Here is a 19,268-nt window from a genome sequence, read left to right on the forward strand (position 1 = left end):
GACTGTCAGTGCAGGAAGTAGTGTGTCATTGTATGCCACAAGGTTGAAAGTAAGACTGTGAATGGGAGTGCAGCACAGTAGACTTTCATACATGCTTTTAAAAGAAGATGCATGATTTTTCGATAATAAAGCAGATCTCTGGGCTAGGGCTGGGCAAGTCATTGACATGGAACCAACGTGCCCATGACGATGATTTCAATGATTGCATCCATGGAGGAGAACTCAAACTCAGAGCCATCTGAGTTTGAGCCATCTCATGTCCGACGTTTGGACACATTCTGGCTTGCACTCTATGTACTCTTGCATTAGAAGAAATATGCCAGCTTTAATAATTGATCATGTTTACAGTAGAGACCATGTCAGTGAACTATGAGGGCAAAAAAACCCAACAAAATAATAATTTTGAGATAAAATGTTCGATTAATCGTGATATTGATTTGAGTTCGTATCACCCAGCCCTACTAGGGGTTTTATAAAAAAAAGCTTGATCCAGAGTCAGAACTTAACATGGAGAGGCAGCGTTCAGTTTTTAGGCAACACATATCTGGAAAAAGCTCCCCGAAATCTGCAGATCTGCTGCAACTCTCAACTCTTTTAAATCAAGATTGAAGACTTTTCTGTCTATTGTATCTACTTGTTCCCCCCCCATCCCCCCCCCCCCCCCCCCCCCCCCCCCCCCCCAATTAACCGTAACCATGCACTTCACTTTACCTTAATTAATGTTTTAGATGCCAAACACTGATCATACCATCACCATAGTTTATTTGTTGCCACAGTTTTTTCTTTAGGATTTAACTTACAGTGTCCAGAGGTTATAAAAATAACACGGTTGCTTGGTGAGGTAAGGACAAAAAGGCAGGGGAAGGGTGGCTGACAGTGGTGCCAATGGCCGCACAGAAAGTGGAGACAGATACACAGAGTCACAGTGTCAACACTGACGACTGGTTACCAGAAGACTGGTAATAATGTTGAACAGTTAGCTGTGGTTCTCAAGAATGACTCTGTGATATTCATTTCAGCTCTGCCTTAATGGATAACTGGGGGATTTTGATTAGATATATTTTTTAGCACTTCTGTTCTGTTGATACCTTCAATGTTGGCTCGGAGAACAGAAACACCTGGGCTGTGAAATGGAATCACAAGGTCAAATTGCATCCTGGCTGTCTCTGAGCTGGTACAAACAATGTGTGGCAGACATTTCTCAGCGAGAGAAAGTGCAGCAGCGGTTGCCACACAATTACATTATTTTAATACACAGTAAATACTGGCTGCTGGGAGCATACGGCAGCTGTGTTGGTTTGTGTGACTCTCTGTGGCCAGGCGCTCTGCCAGCAATAGTGAAGTCACCTCTGAAAAATTCATTCAACCACAACAATAAACACGCTTTGTAGAGGGTTTAAGGAAAGTAGCTGTTATTGGATGATTTACACTGACTGAATTAATAAAGTGTAACTTAACTTAAAGCTGTCAACTCATGCTAAGATTTAGTGGTTATAAATCTGCTGGGCAGAAATAGGGCAGATCCTGCTCCACATTCACATCCAAACTAGTACAAGATGTACCTTTCTTGTGCACCATGTCTATAATCCTACTTGCATTTGGCTGCTGCTAATAATCGTTGATTCAACAGTAATTACATCTACACAGTCATCATGTTTATCTAATGATGCCTGTAATCTGCGTGTGTTTGTGTGTATGTCTGTGTGTGAGAGAGAGAGACAGATATTGGGAGAGATTGTAATACATCACTGTTATTCCATGTATTGATTACACCCTTGAGATAAGATTAGGACAGCAGGACAGCAGGCTGGAACACAGAGAGGCAAAGAGTGTGTGTGAGTGAGAGAGAGAGAGAGAGAGAGAGTGAGAGAGAGAGAGAGAGAATAAAAGGGGAACAACATCTACTCGCATCCTCACATGATGGACTGATCACAGGAAGAGGAGATAGAGGGATGAAAACAGGAAATCAGAGTGATAGAGGGCGCAGAGAGGATAAAAATAAAGAATGGAGGAAAGAGACAGAAAGATTAAGGAGAGGGTGAACTGTGGGTCTCGGATATGAAGCCTCTCCCGGGGGGCTTACTGCGCACTGCTGTTTCCAGTTGGGCTTAATATTTGTGATGAAACTTGATAAGCAGCCTGATCCTCATACCAATTGGCCAATTATACAACTGATGGTTTCTCTAATGGAGCTAATACAACAGTAATTGGAGGAAGACGAGGGTTGTGCAGAGATGGAGACTAGTGAGGGCAGGGAACGACCCGCTGTGGAGGGTGGGACCCATCAACCCTGACGTATATCAAAGCAGACTGATATATATATATATCACGTGACACAGTGACATTTTCTGCTGTAACATTACATATCAGACATGATAGTCGCAGCACTTTAAGGGGTTGATAAGAGGAGGCATAAAGGAGAGGTGATGCCTGCTGATTAATATAACTGACGTTAATTAAGCTAAGAGAGTGTGAACATATAAGTATTCTGTTAATGAATGGGGCTGAAGATTGACTCTTAAGTTTTAATTTAGATTTGGAAGCATGAACAATTACCTGCCCAAACTGTCCATCTTTCCATTGATTCATTTAACATTATTGAGGCCCATATTATGTTTGAAATAACTTTTTAGTCATGTTAATGGCATGTCAGTTGGTTGACTACTTTGATCCAGTCTGACTTTTTCCTACTTGGGACACCCCTCTCAGTCAGACTGAAATGAGAGGCGTGTTTCTGATGATACGCTCCACTTCCTTTCTTATTACCCGAGCGTTGGGCGCACAAATAACGATTGCCCCATGTTTTCCGTCTTGCCGGCTCCAACGGTTCACACTGATCCAGCCTCTGTTCAGAATGCCCGGATCACCCATCGCGCCTCTGGTATGTTCAGATTGAAGGCGAAATGTCACTGAGGTGTAAATATGAACAGCAGCATCACATAATACAGCACTGTGTTGACCAGGTCACTTTACTGGTTTATTTGCACTATCTCTGTTTACATCCAACCACATTAGGCTTATATTAAGCCTTCTGTATTTTTTCTATATTATATATATGTCATATACCACTTACACTATACTGTGTATATCGCTGCTTATATTCATACCACTACATGTAACAACTTATTTAACCTATTTAACATGCTGGAATATAATTTCTCCAAAATATGCAATATCTGTAAAAATGCAATGTACTCTCAGGAAAACAAACAAAAACAAAAAATATATATTTATAATAAAATGGAAAATAGCAGAAATGTCTGTCTGTCTGTCTGTCTGTCTGTCTAATATGAAATGGCAGTCTGAAAGGGGATATTTCCTGCCCCCTCCCTTTTTTTCTTTTACCTCTCCATTCTCTCTCTCTCTGTTTACTAACAGGAACCACTGGGGGCTCAGTGCATGAAGACACTCAGACTCTCAACCCCCCTGGTCCACTGAATCATCATCACTCTACCATCTATCTGTCCATGAACCCGATGTCTCCCACATCCCTTCATTGCCTCATCTTTCCATCCCCCTTCACTCCTCATCCTTTAATCCAGGACCTCGATCCTCCCCTCCTACATCATCTCATCTCTCCACTCTCAACTTGCATTAAACTTTGCATCAAACTTTTCTGAACTCAAATCTGTATCAGTGTGGTCATCGTTAATGAATATAAGTTCCTTGGAATAATTTTACCGAGTCTATTTTTTATTTACTCTTCCAATTTGAAGGGTATTTTTGAACAGACACATCAATATCAAGAGAAAGTGTTTCACTAGTGCATATGGGCTAAACAAAATGTAGATTCTGCTTACTTTAAATGCTATACAATAAAAAAAATGTTCCTAATAAAATCGATAAAGCAAAAAACAAACAAAAAAATTAAGAAAAACGAATTAAGAAAAGAACAATAATATGGCTAGCCTGGGACTTGAATATGACAGGCTTATAAAATAAAAGATTACAGAATTCCCTGTGCACAGCCAGTATTACCGATCAGGTGAATCCGGGCAAAGCCTTTGTCTTGTTATTTGAGCAAAACTATGACTAAAGATAAGCTGTTACATTATAAGGTACATCACATCTCTTAATGCCTTTAGGCGGCAATTTAAATTATCACTTTGTCTTCCTGCCCTTCCTCCATGTCCTTCTGTACGATCAGCTTTCTATCAGTCTGTCCTTGTTGCAGAATTTGCTACATATATAGAGGTAAGAACTGAATGTATGAGTCAGTCAGCTGCTCAACAGGAGAGTACAGGCATCTCAGATATGCGTAGATATGCGGAGGGGTCAGGAGAGCAATAATTAGGAGGCAACTGCACTCTAAGTCACCGGCTGTTTCCTGTGGGAACGCCAGGCCTCGCCCTCTCTCTCCTGCTGTGATATGAATAGATAGAAAGATGACAGCAGACAGGAGATAAGACTGTCCAGCCAGACAACCTGAAACACTCATTATCAATAAGAGGAAGAGGAACAGACAGACAGACGGGTGGTGATGAGGAGGAGGGGAGCAGCATGGCTCTGGGAGAGACATCACTGCTTTTGTAAATTAATAAATGAACTTACACAAAGAATAATTAGTCCTTTAACTACAGAGCTGGCAAGTAGAAATAAGAGGAAGTCATTTTAATTCAGCTGTGCTGCTAGAGTACAGGAAAGTAAATAGATGTGTAAATAGATTGTGAATAGGATTTGTTGCAAGCACAAAACACACTTCACACCCTATTTTACTTTAAGAAAAAAACAACACACTAGCACAAAACACTTATCACAATCACAACTTCTTTATGTGATAGGCTGAAACCCATGATAACAAGCACACACACTTGCAAACACACAAGCAGAGAGACCTTCAAGTGGCTTGTGTGTCATTCTTGCAACTCCAACACACATGAAGAGTGTGTTGTTGTTCCTGACTCAGTACCACAGTTAATGCATTTTTTAATGAAGTGGTATTCAGTTTTTAATTTCAGAAGATTTTCTGTTTCAATTCCAGTTGATTAAGTGTGCGGACGGGCTTTGGTATTTTTACAGCCAATATTTATTCCTACCTCACATTTATTCTATTATTTTTATTAGGGTTTTTCTTAAGACAATTCACTCACAATTTCAATTTTTTTGTGAAATTCTCATCTTTTGATTGTAATTGACTTGATTGGCAGTTGAATCTTGAAGAAAATTTATCCAAAGAATCTTTCTTTTTTTGTACTGTAAGCATGCAGAAACACAAGCTGTTCGTGTCTTGTCTGACAACATAACAATGCTATATGAAACAATGTAGCTTAACTTCTGGTGCCAAGTTTTTACCTCACCAACATATTAACTTCTGGAAATGACGTGCATTTATTTAACTTTTTTGTTTTACAACACCTAACCAATGTTCTTTTTTGAACCAGCATAAACATACTTTGGTCTTTCATGTCAGCTCAGACACAGCTGATCAGTCATGTAAGTTAAATGTTCACTACATCATAACTTATTCAAAAAAAATTGTTTCCATCTCCCGTTTAGTACACAAAAACTACCTCAAACAGGCATAAAAACTTTAAGCTGCATTTTCAAAAGTTTAATAAATAAAATGTGTGTTTCAATTAAGCATTTCTAATGGGAATCTTCAAAATGGGCATAGAAATTTGTTGATGAATATATGACTGTTTCACAACATTCATGACATGTTTAAAACAGATATATGAGTAGTGGAGACAGAGATGGCAAATTAAAGTTATTCCAGTGTGTGCTTAAGTCAGTGCCCCACTTGGGCCACCACAGACAAAAAAAAGTGTAGACATACAACTGCTCTCCTCTCCTCTCCCAATTATTTCTGTAATTAATCCAAGTGTTAGACTAAACCTACACCAGTGAAGGTCTCGCCCTCTCCAGGCGCACACAGTCCCACCCAAGGAAAGTATGAGTGTCATTTTGTCCCTCCCAAAAAAAAAAACAAGGTTAATTATACTGCAGTAAGGTTGTCACCATGGATGATACTCTGCTGGTTCACTTTAACATTTCACATAGCAGCCACCAATACTGCATCCAATTTATTGACTTAAACACTGACTTAAAAGATCCCAAACAGGCGAAATGACCAGCTTCTTACACACACACACACACACACACACACACACACACACACACACACAGTGTATATTTGACACTAGACACAAACAAAAGGAAAATACAAGCTAGTAAAAGGTTACATACTGCAGCTTTTGTCTTACCTCTGAAATGTCAGAGTTGTTTTATGTCTAGCTGCACAAATTGTCCCAAGGGACCCTGATAGACATTTACCTGCCCAGCAGCAGGGAGACGCTGATAAAGACCGCAGGCTGAATCATGTCTGTGTCTTTGTCTGCGGTTGTTCTTTAAGCTGCAGTTAATCACACTTTATTTGGATAGCTTGGCAGGGCTGCTACTCAATTTACTATTAGCCGACTATAATGCATTAGTAGGTGTATATATAAGGAGCCTTTTGATCTGGTAAGCACATGAATAACAGCTCAATCTGAATAGCAAATAAAAAACACCTCATTGAAAGACATTTCATTATGTTTGGGTTCAGCAGAGAGAAGGTGTCATGTAAATTCTCTTTTCAATTACTTTCTGTTTTCACAATTTCTATGGGCACATGCACGACCCCTGGATGTAATTAACAGATGTCCAGAAAATGTGTGTGCATCTTCTGTCCTGAAGAGTGTGTTATTATCTCCAATAGTGGTTAGCCAGGGATCATGCTTTTAGCCGTGTGTGTATCTGTCTGTCTGCAGCTAGTCTTGCACACCACTGGACCAATCAGCTGTATACTTTCTCTATATGCTCAAGGCTCTCTTGTGGTTGTGGTGATTTACACTTTTTGAAAAAACTATTTTGATTGACTGTTTTATATCATCATTGACTGCTGATTCTTCATTCCTCTTCAGTGGCCAGTAAGGGCTGCAAGTGTTCAACAAGTGCTTCACGAGCAAAAGGTTTTCAGTGTATCTGTATCAGTCATCTGGGCCAAAAACAAGTCTTACCCATTGTCTGTTGAAGGCCACCTGTGGCCTTTGCTGAGGCTCAAAAGCTGACATCTATAGAAAAGTTTGGTCTCATTTTTAAACGGAGCATCTGTAGATTAATGCCATATCTGATAGGTCGTTTCTGCAGGCAGCAAAATATGACCTATATTTACATTTTAGACAAATGGCGGAATTTACACTCGGGGCAGGTGTGAGGGGTGGAGGACGGGTTGAACAAATGTTGGATGTGTCCCAAGTAAAAAATGTGATTTGAACATCAGTGAACTTCCGTGCATCACGTTTTGTGCATTACGTTTTTAGTATATCACTTCCGGTGGTCACATCACCCTCGTAACTACTTCACTTCCGGCATTTACGTACATTTATTTACTCTTTAAACTGTTTTTTATAATGCCTCACCAGGCAGGGTTTTTTTTAACCCTAAACCTAGGTCAGTGGTTTTGTAGCCTAAATCAACAGAATCTGGAGTCTTTTTTTCACAACGGTGAACCGTACGTGTTTGTAGAATGACGTGTGCATTATTTTTAGAATTGTCCGATCTGTACCATGATCAGCGAAACGCTTATATGTGTCGTTATGGGTGGTACTGACAGTCTATTCTGTTGTTTAGGTTGGTAATCCTGTTGATATATACCTGTTGTGGATTTGCCCTCTACAGAGTGCACTTTTCTCATTTCATTCTGAAAGCAGAACTATGCAGCATTTTCAACAGTTAAGAAATCATTGTGATGGTAAAATTACCTGTTTTGGCACAAATTTCGGCCTTGGCTTGGAAACAAGGGATGGACTTGGCTGGCTATCGTGCTAGCTCGAAAGCGAACATGTTTGTTTTCAGTAGCAGCTGGATTGTGGACTGCATTGAGTTGTTGCTATCTACGTGGCGAACTTTGCAGACTACTGAGGTTATGTATTCGTTCACTGTATGTCTCTTATAAGGGACAAATTCAGAATTGCATTTCACTTTGGGCCTTACGGTGCTACATAGAAACCTATGCTAAAAACTCAGACCCTAGATGTTACTCTGCCAGCTCCGTTGACAACAAATGCATATAGGACAGTGCTGGAAAGGGGAAGGGGTGCCACAAGTGAGTTTTCTTATGACAGTGTTGTGAAATATACACTCCAAAACTATTACAGTGGTAAGAAGCAAGGATTTAAATATGAATTTGTGAGAGTGATTTGATTAAAAACATGATTTTAGCCAGCAGACGTTTTGGTCCTTTGGCACAGCACTGCATTGCAGAGAAACATAGTGGCCTGGCATCACCCTTTTCTTGGTCATATCACAGGCCAATGCCATAAATCCTATCTAATCCTATTCATTTTCTGGGAGCCACTTCCTCTTTATCATTGTCCAATCTCACCCAGTCACTGGGAAGGAAAGAAATAAGGTGAAATGCCTGTCAGATGACGTTGAATACTTCTCATCCAAACCAACTCCACCACTTCAGACCAGCTGATAACCACACTAGAGCAGAAAGGTCCTGAAGAAAAGGAGGAAGATATGAAGACAGAGAGGGAGAGGCGCAGAATGAATGTCAGACGGATCACTGAAAGAGAGAAGGCCGCAGAGCGAGGTAAGAAAAGAGAGAGAGAGAGAGAGAGAGAGAGAATAAATGAATCTCTGCAGACTAACAATAGCACTCTGAATCCCCTGAGCAGAGCTGGGTAAATAGGACCGGCTTGGGTGCGTCTCTGGACACTTGTTAGAGACAATACCATCTCATCCATTACACCACAAGACAAGACTGACTGTCGTGCACACACATATTTGTACAAACAGACATGGTAGTTCAGATGTGTGCATGTTTGTGTATGTGTTAGAGACTCTACGAGTGGTCCCCCGCAGCTGCCAATCACAAAAGGAGTGAAACACACAAGAGGAACAAGAGGGACTTTAAAAGAGGGAGTAATTGAGGGTAGAGAGGAAAAACAGGAGGAGACGGGGGGATGGAAATACGAGTGAGTCAGTGAATAAAAAGCGGTTGTGTTAAAGAGCCGGAGGAGGAGGGTTCTAGCGTGAGAAGGGAAGGGACCGAGCAAGGAAAAACTGTGTAAGGTGGTCAAGATGAACTACACTTTCTGTTCTCTGTGAGAACAACTGTTCAGAAGTTTGCATAAGCTTTACACACACAAAAATCAGATAAATGATTACCTATAAAGTAATCATTTATCCCATATACAAATAAATACTTATTTTTTTAATTTATGCAGAATAATAACAAACACAAACAAAGTGTGAAGTGCAGGAAGGGAATCTCACAAGTTGCATAATTGACTATTTGCTCTCCACAAAGCAACCGTTACTACATGCAACAGGTCTGTCAAGTCAAGTGTGTGCTTTTATTTACCTTTCCCAATTTAAAAACACAAGAGCTAAGTAAGTAGAAAGCTGCAGACATTAGCATGCCTGGCAAACCCTGCTTCTTCCAACATTAAATGGTAAATGAACTGCACTTGTAGATTAGGTTAGATTAGATAATACATTATTGATCCCACAATGGGGAAATTCAATTGTCACAGCAACAAAAACAGAAGCAAAAGGTGTGAATATAAAATACAAGGGGAAAAAAGTAGTAGTTCGAATGAAAAACATGAATACAGCGTAGCACTTTTCTAGTCATAGCAACATTTAAAGCCCATTTACAGTAAAAATCATCACACACATGTTCATATACTGGCCACCTACCACCCTCAGTCATAAACATGAACCCCGATGAAACTTGCCCAAGGATACTTCGACAGCAAACCGTAGCCGTGGTCATGATTGAACTACCAACATTCCGGTCAGTGGGTAAGTGCTCTACCATTCGAACCACAGACTCGCTAAGGAGTGTTTCATTAGAATTGATCAGAATGAGAGTTTCACGGCCACATACGGTTCGCGGTTATAAAAAAGGTTTGGTTGCACTTTCTGTGAATTTTGACCACAAAACCACTGACCTAACTTCCTGGTCAGGCGTTCAGCTGCCAGAAGTTAAAGATTAAAGCTTTCTTCATTGTCACTGCATGAGGCATACAATGAAATTCTGGCACAGCCTGAAAGTTTAGGTGACGTGTTACATTAGTTACGTAAAACAAGGTGATTCACAAACCGTAAGCCACATAAGTTACGTTAAAAGTAATTTACATCCACCTCCCCTCCCTCCTGCCCCTTGTGTGATATCCACCACTTAAACTCTGAATCACGGAGGTCAGTCTAAATCATAATGTGAATTGTATACTGCTGCATGTACAAACGCCTTATATTGACGTTTTTGAGGGGAGACCAGTCTGGAAACAAGGGATGGACTTGTTGCAGATATTGATTGGCGTTAGAGTAGTCAAAAGCGCTCGATGTGCATTGAAATCAAAGACCATTCTTTCAAATTTAAGAATTTTAAGTTGTAATTCTGCCACCACTGACAGGGGTAGCAACAGAAGCCAATGTCCAGCCAAAATGCCAAATGCTGTTTATCTGTTCTTTGTGTCAGTTTTACCTTGCCTATTTGTTTTCTAATTAGAGTGAATCAATGCACAGTCACACAACAGAAGTCAGATCTACTAGCTGCTCTGTACTGTGTGCATGGGTGTGTGTCATTTCCCTCTTCTGGCCCGCTGCCTCGCTGGCTAAAGTGGCGCGGCTGACTCTGTGTGTCAGGGAAATGGGTTTTAGCTGCGACCAGCTGCTAGCGTAATTTATTCTCTCAGTTGTTCGGCCCCAAACATTTCAAGAACCACATGACCACTGCAGGACACAGTTGCAAAGAGCCTGACGGGATGGCATCTGAGATGCTCTAATCCTGAGCTGGTCAGTTTAACAAAGAGCTTTATAGTTAATGTGCATGCTGTTTTAAAAAGTATAGACATTTTCGAAAAACCTTCCATGCTCTTGAAAGGCGACAGCACTTAATTTGTGACCGTTTAAATTCCTGTTGTTATACCCTGCAGATACTTCACAATATCTCCTTATTAAGGACCCTCAAACAGAAAGACCACTGACGAGTGTGTGATGAGATTTTCTCTTCAGGGACCAAAACAGTTGAGATACTTGCATAACTGTCAAATCAAATCAATCTGTCTTCTCTAAAGGGAAATATGATATGCATGCAGGATTAAAAACAGCAAAACAAAACAAATCAGACAACTGGGACAATCACACAAAACTGTGAGACCATAACAAGTGATTAAAAACAACTATGAGAGAGAAAAAAAGACTGAAATCATAACAGATTTTAGGTTGATAAATATGTGGAAAATGAAATATCTCAGTGAAAAAAGAGGCCAAGAGGTCAGCTACTGTGCATGTGGTTTTAGATGTTCAAAATATCAATAGTCATCCATACAAGGACAATATTTCTCCTTCTAGCAGTGACCCAAAGGCTCAAACTCTCCATGCAAGACAATCTATGGGCCTGCTTGCAGTAAATATCCCTTTGAGCAGGGTCTGACTCACCCTTACTACTGTCTCTTCCCACATTAACAAGCCTGTTCTCTCTGTCTGTGTAAAGATTTCCATGTCAGACAACAGTAAAAAGATAAAGCTGCTTCTATAAAAACATTAAAAGAGTTTCTTTTCCTCAGGATGAAAAGACGCTGCTTCACTTTTTTGAGAACCTCAATTGATTTTAAAACACAGTTTCTTGTCCCGAACTGTGCCAAAATAGTTGGAGCTTGATTTCCTGCCCCTTAATAACAGTTGTTTAAGCAGCAGAGGACGACTTTCTAAAATCAATACCCATGTCCTTAGTCTTTGCTACATTTAGCAGGATGAAGGACTTGTCACACCATGACTTAGAGTCCTCCTCCACAGGCCGGCGATCTTATTCCACCCCGTCCGTGTAGGCTGACTAACAACCGAATCATCAGCACATTTTATTATGTGTCTGTTCCCATCTTTACTTTGACAGGTGTTCTTATAAATAAAATAAAGGAGGTGAGGAAGACCTTGTGCAGATCCAAAGAGGGATTTGATTTAAAAGGAGACTGTAGCTCAGATTAAAGAGAGAGTAGTTATATGCACCTAAAACTAAGATTAAACACCCCAAAACAAGTTCACAACTATTTAATACGTATGGGTCAACTTGGTACTGACTTGTTAATCACACGGAAATCACACCCTATTTTACATTAAATGGTGCCATCATTTACAAAATGAACATCATGCTGTATGAAGAAGAATTGAAACTTGTGAGTGAGACATAAATTCACTAAGAAAATGTTTACTGAGGTAACAAATCAATCAAGATGTAGGGCCATTTTTTCGTAGATTTCTAATAGAGGCCCCACGATACGATTTTATCGCAATACTTGAGTCACGATACAATATTATTGGGATTTTAAGCATTTTGCAATATGGTGAGTATTGCAATACAATATATTACGATTTAACTGTTTAACCGCATTTTGTGTCCACAAAATTACATTAAATTTAAAAAAAAATGTCAAATAAGAGAAAATTCTCAGTCTAATCTAATTGTCTTTTTATTTCTCCACAATGAGAGTCAAACCCACAGACTGACCAACAAAGTATTCAGTCAAACTGAACTGAACTGATGAAACATAAAAAAAGCCTAACTTTGCAGGGTTATTTTGACAACTTCCCGACATGACACACATGGTGCCTATAGATTAGATCTTCTACTTTCATATAATACCAGTATATCCCTAAAAGTGAGCCTGCTATGGCCTTCAGAAAAAGTACATACACATATCTGAAATAAGCCTGTTGTGGTAAAGTTATTCACATACATACTCTATACTGTGTGGGAGAGTCAGAAGAAAGACATTTTTTTATATACTTAAGTAATCTTCCACCAAAAAGGCTGGAATTCAGAGGTGTTTCCCTTTAAAAAGCTTGCCTTGAGTCTTTCATAGCTGAAAAATAAAACCCAAATGACCGTGAAAAGTACATAAAAAGCTCACAAAGAAGTACAAAAAACTGGGCATCCACAAATGAAAACGCCCTTGAAAGAACTGAATTATAGATGAAACTTTTTTTTTTAAAGGACCGTAAATTGTTATGGCATGAGGACCACTGACAAGAACAAGACCAAAACACAATAAACATCCTTATAAATGCTTTACTTAATATTAAATAACATTGCTGCAGTACCAATTACCGTGAATCTGCTGTGAATCCACCTGTAACAACCTTTTCCCTAGAAAGCCTTTGAGCAAATAGAATTGATTTGGGTTCTTATTATGAAGCATCTGCTTGGCCTCTGTAGTTATAGTCACTCTAGTAATGAAGCTTAATTTACAGACGAGGTTAGCAGTTCACCTCTACATCTGGACATTTTTCTGCCCTTGTTTGTCAGTAAGTCTTACACAGTGAACCACTTTATGTGTTTTTTGTGAGCCTCAAAACTCTAATTTATAGTGAAGGTCAAGCCTTTTCCTGTGCCATTACTGTCCAGCTTCCCATTATCAGTTAGCGTAGCACGGGGCCAGTGCATGGAAATGCAAATTAAATATTGCAATTTGCAGTGCAACAGATGGATGATTTGTTACAAATGGCATTTTATCGAACCTTAATTGTGTCTCATGGCAACTCAAAATGCATGTAACATAGCATGCCATCTTGTAAGATGGTACGTTATGACAACTGTGATATTAAAAGCTTTTAATCTTAAAGGGGGACGACACAGTGTGAACAGGAAGCCCCATGCTGTGTTTATAGATTAGGTCTCAAAAACACTCTGGCATCATAAATGAGTCTGTCTCCTCTTAAACACACTCTCACACACTCTTATCCACCGACTGCACCACATCACCACAAACCGACAGGGAAATGTAACCATAACCGCTAAGGCACTTGTATAAGCACCACCTAAACACAACTCATGCATACAAAGCTACACAGATCTCATACACAAGACCACATTCACACAGAGACAGACATACAAAACGGGTCTGCAGCTGAAGATAAATGGGCTGTGGTGGGCATTAATGCATGGAGGGTAATATAAACATTGAGATACAAGCAGCAGACCTCATGCGGTTCAAATTAATGGAGGGCAAATATACATTATGGCTCTATCAGTGCAGAGATAAAGAGTGAGAGGAATACACAGAAGATGCAGGCAAGGAGTGAGATTGCATGCCTGTATGCATGTGTACTTGTGTGTGTTGGGTTTGTGAGAAGGCAGAGAATTACATTTTCACAAATTCTCTGCTGCAAAGTCAGGTGGTGTAAAATCCTTATAAAACACTTTTTCTAGCAGTCTATGCAAAGTGTTCCCTATTATTATGTTGTTGTCGGTCTGTAATTCACTTTTCCTTGTATTCATTGTTGGAATAAGTCTGACATGAAATATCTTGCCAGAATGGATGGCCCATAGTTGAGTGAAATATGAGTGGTGAAAGTCTGAAAGGACTGCAATCATGCACATAACAACTACCACTTGGAACAAGACACTATAACATGTTCTGCAATTGTGGCGGATTCATTATGCGACACAGCCACAGCAATAGAAATTACAACAGCAGAATATTGTTGTAGCAGTGCCTTGGGCAATTGCTGCTGTCCAGACATGATTGTGTTGTACAGTTGTCAATTCACATGAGCAATACACTCAGGATCTAAATCATAAATCAGATTGCAAACATGTAGGGGAAAAAAGCAGCAACAAAAAAAGTCCTCCTGTCAAAGAGTGTGTATTTATGAGCATGTTTGTGTGTATCTGAGTGACAGTACAGTAGTTTCGCATTCACAGATGATTATAGCCTCCAGGCACGGCTGGATTAATCTACTAGAGGGCCTTGGGGCAAATATGAAGCGTTGGGGCCCAATGACCACCACGTCCTGGCACTCATCATGTTGCTGCCAAGGACATATTTTGCCCGGAGCCACAGGAAACAACCACCTGGCTACAGGTTTGCTGTGTGCCAATTAATATAATTAAAGATTTATCAGGGATATTTAAACCGCTTTGTTGAATACTTGATTCTCATGGGTCAATTACAGCATTCTACAGTCTGTAGACCCTGGAGGATCACATTCAGTCATAGCAATCTGCAGAAAGTCTTTCAGTTACTCCATCAGAGAACACCATGGCAGATTTTATATTGTGGAGAGCATAAAACTTTCAATGCATGGTTAATGGATGAAGTGTCTCCAGTAAAGAAAATAAATGGAGAACAAGAAAACAATGCAGAAGAAGCAAGACAGGTTAAAAAGCCATGACAGAAAAATCGACAAAACTGTGAACAATAGAACAGAACACAGTGGGCTATTACAGTGTTTAAAGACTTTTTAAATGAGAAAATGTCAACAGACCTTAATAATTAGTGTTACTGGGAGAACACCTCCATCAGATGCTGTGGTCATTTAATGTGTCATTTAAAAATGAGAAGGTATGTTGCCAAGTCTAACAATCTAAAAGACTAATTTTGCAATGTTGACCCACTCACCGTACATTGATCCTTACATGTACACAATGTAAGCAAACTAGCAACTAAAACAATAAAAGTTTGGTTCCTTCTACAAACCAAGAGTTCAGGATTAGGCAATATGAAATGCCGTTTCAATTGACGGCTGTTTCAGAGGTGCATATGTCTGAACTAAAGCACTATTAATCAAATCACCACAAAACAGCTGTCACACAATAAAAGTGCAGCTTTTCACGGCCCCAGGAGGTCTGGGGCGGTTGCCCGATTTGCGTGGTTGCTAATCCAACCTCACCTCCAGGGGTTAATTTTACACTATCTGAAACTAAATAACACACACTCTCCCTAACACACACACACACACACACACACACACACACACACACACACACACACACATAAACAACCAGAGGTCAGATATACTTATCAGCATTTGCAAAGTGAGTTACAGTCTATTTGGATGTAGCCTATTTTGGTACCAGGCTATTAGAATAGAGTAGCAAAGTGCATTTAGTGCTGCATATCAGATGTTCACACACACACACACACACACGCACGCACCTCACCCAGGCCACACTGTTTATATCCTTCACCATTATAACACTAATCTTAGAACCCATGGCAATATTTCTGGGGTTCTGGTGAAGGCAGTGGACATCTGGATAACTGATATCCAGGCTAATATTTATTTTTTCGTGCACCAGTTATTGTTTACAGTCCAATTAGCTACTTGAGACGTGAAGAGAGACAACGTCTATGACAGGATTAGCCAGTTTAGCTATTAAGCTAAGCTAATAAAAAGCAAAATCGTTGTCATTTTGGAGCTAATGGGTTTCAAGATTGCATTTCCGTTTCTTTATCTTTTCCAATGGACTGTCAACCAAAGCCTGCTCAAACCTGACTGGTCCATGCTTCTTTGACTGCAAATGGAAACCAGATTGCTTCTCAAAATTTAAAAATGTTGTCCCATTGCCTACAGATTCTACATTCATATCCAGAAACTGTTCATAGACATCACAATAACACAGTAAACTCAGTCTGCAACCTTCTGTATAGGTTCCACTTTAACTGTATGTTCATGGCTGCAAATGTGAGCTTGACCAAAACAGGTCTACCCGGGGGGAGGCTTAGTGGGGCGAAGTGTTGGCAGTCTTGTTCCAAATCCCTGCCAACGGACACACTGTTTGTTACCAGGTGGGATATTCCCAGGGGTCATATTGACTGCACTTGTCGAAAGGTACTATTAGCAGTAAGATGATCTGGACGCAACACAGCATGCACTGAAAATCCCCTTACCGCTGCATTTAGAGTGACAATTTCTGTAGATATAATGCAGCTACATTTTTCTTGAAAATACAATCTGCCATTCCTTTCATCATACAACTCTGCCTGAAGGTCACTAAGAGATTGAGCAACACTGTGTTGTTGCTTTCTTCGTAGCCTTTATAGTCCACTATAAATTGATTCAAAAGTCTGCTTGAATCCAATATTGACAGCTGCTGTTTACAGCAGGGTTGTGGGCAGTAAAACACTGAATTATTTTCTCTGCTGTAGTTTGCAGCTCACCTATTGAACTCTCAGCCAGTTCACTAGCCTACAAATCTGTATTCACACTGGGCTTGTGCTAAAGGAAACATTTTCAGGATTACAGGCATCTACAAGTGTCCATTGATGCATGTGTGTAGAGAAAAAAAACTGTTAAGAACCGGACACAGAAAGACCCAAATAGGTAAGTGGATAACCTTTGCACTGGACCTTTTCATTCACTACATCTCTCTCTTTCACCACTTTTCATTCTTTCTTTTTTCCATGCTCCTTTCTCTCCACAGCCCAGCTTTACTTATGTCCTCTCAGACCCTGTTGTTGCTCTTCAAAAGCACTCAGAACACACCTATATTCACTTCAATAGCTTTCTCTTTCTGTCCCATCTGTCATTGACAATGATTAAGATACACAAAAGATACACACACCGACAAAGACAGGCACTGTCTAATAAAAAGGACTTGTTATAAAACTGCAGATGCAAACTCATTGGACTGTAAAGAGCACAAAGTGCCCCACGCCTCTGGAATAACAAAGACATTTCAACCTAATAAAGTTTTCTTTACAAGCCCAGCTCAACACTGCACTGCAGACTCTCTGCTTGTCCCTACACTGAGCATTATCTACCCAGCATGCCTGCCTCATCAGACGACACAACGAGACAAAACTTCACCCACCCTTCCCTCTCCTCCTTCTCTCTCTCCTTCTCCTTGGCTTTGCGAGACTTGTGCAGGAGTCCGATCAGGATCACAGCAGCCCTAATGCCAGCCTTTTTGTTGTGGAACCGTCCTGAGGAACCAGTCTGAGACATGCTGGACGTCTCTGCCGGTGCCAGGAGGGGTTCAGGTGACAGACGGTCCAAGGTCAGGCCAGCCCCAGGGTCCCTGGGCTGCTTGGTCGTGGCTTTTCGAGCTTCCAGGGTGAACTGTGGATGTCACAATATTGGTTCTGTTGGCTGTCTGTTTTGGAGACAGCTGGCAAGTTTGTACCAAACCAAGTACCTGTTTGATTTCCTGCCCTGGATAGTCTGTTCAGAGTCTGGACCAGTAATCCAAAAGTTAACAATTCTGGGGCCACCCGTTGTGGCAGGTTGTCAGATCCGATTAAATCTCTACTGATCTTGGTCTGAGATCTGTGAGCATTTCTTGTAATCCCAGAGGTCCAGAGTGGCACTGTAGCACTGACTCCAGCTCAAGGTGAACTTCTATCTGCATTCCCTGCTCCTGCAGTGAATCTGTGCATCGTAGCTCCACAACACATCATGGTCCCAGACGACAGGATGGAGAGTTGTGCTACTGACAGCCTCGCAGACACACACACACTGTGGCACTGCATCTCTCAGTCTACCTACCTCTACCTTCCCACCTCTTCCTGCTCCTCTAACATGCTCTGTTTCTTCTCCCTCTGTGTCTGCTGCTGCTGCTCTGCTCCCTCCTTCCTGACTGCTGAGCCCCGCCCTCCTCTGTCTGATAGGCTGAGTCTGTATAAACCCTGCCTCCACCTCCTCCTCTACTGTATGCCTCCCTCTATCCCTCCCTGCCCTTGTTTCTACCTTGTTAATAATTTTATATTAATCTCCCTGACCTTGTTCTATCTATGCTTGATTTTATGATTTCATTTCTAGGCACATGCATGCTCTCCTACCCACCCCGTCTCTCTCTCTCTCTCTCTCTCTCTCTCTCTCTCTCTCTCTCACACACACACACACACACACTCACACACACACACACACACACTCAGTCCCTCTGTGTGAAATCTCAATTCAAACAGGCTTATCAGCCTATTGCCTGCTGTGCTGTTGCCAAGGACATTGGAATTGAAATGTAACCTCACAAAAAGGAGATTAAATGACACAACATGAAACAAATACAATTTTAACAAATGTTACATGCTCTCCTTTGTGCACAGACACACAGGGAAATGCATGACACATTTTTTTCACACTGCATTTGGTGTTCATTGTCTGCTGTTATCTTGTCGTGCCACATCTTTTCTCCAATTTACCTGTATCTACTCTCCTCCCAACTAATAAACTGTCTGCATGCTTCTCAGTTTTTTCACATACAGTATATAGAGTCTGCTAAGCTAGTGTTGCTCTCATTGCATCTTCCTCTTCAGTTACAGATCGGTAAACAGAGCTAAAGTAGTCATATTGTCTGAATATATTGATCTAACATGTTTGTTTCATCTTGGGCCACCTGTTCTTCTTGAGTGAGCTAACCAACTGAGTGACTGACTCACTAGCTGCATGAATTCTAGTCGCATTAGTTTGCATTATTTAATTTTTCTACATATTATCTTAAGGCATTCTCTTCCGAACAAAGCTAACTCATCATGATTTGGTTCATTTCCCAC

At 40.6% G+C, this 19,268-nt stretch overlaps 1 protein-coding gene across 3 annotated transcripts in view; it reads right to left on the minus strand.

Annotated features, from left to right (window-relative positions):
- The window catches only part of rap1gap2a (RAP1 GTPase activating protein 2a), a 56,492-nt gene extending 38,239 nt beyond the window's left edge, over positions 1-18,253 (minus strand). For all 3 annotated transcript variants that reach the window (XM_059330860.1, XM_059330861.1, XM_059330859.1), the window contains exon 1: positions 17,591-18,253. In XM_059330860.1, the coding sequence (XP_059186843.1) occupies positions 17,591-17,724 (134 nt within the window). In that variant the 5' untranslated portion in view covers positions 17,725-18,253. The remainder of the gene's footprint in view (positions 1-17,590) is intronic.
- Positions 18,254-19,268: the final 1,015 nt, after the last annotated feature.

Source organism: Centropristis striata, chromosome 4 (assembly GCF_030273125.1).
Source record: "Centropristis striata isolate RG_2023a ecotype Rhode Island chromosome 4, C.striata_1.0, whole genome shotgun sequence".
Lineage (NCBI taxonomy): Eukaryota > Metazoa > Chordata > Actinopteri > Perciformes > Serranidae > Centropristis > Centropristis striata.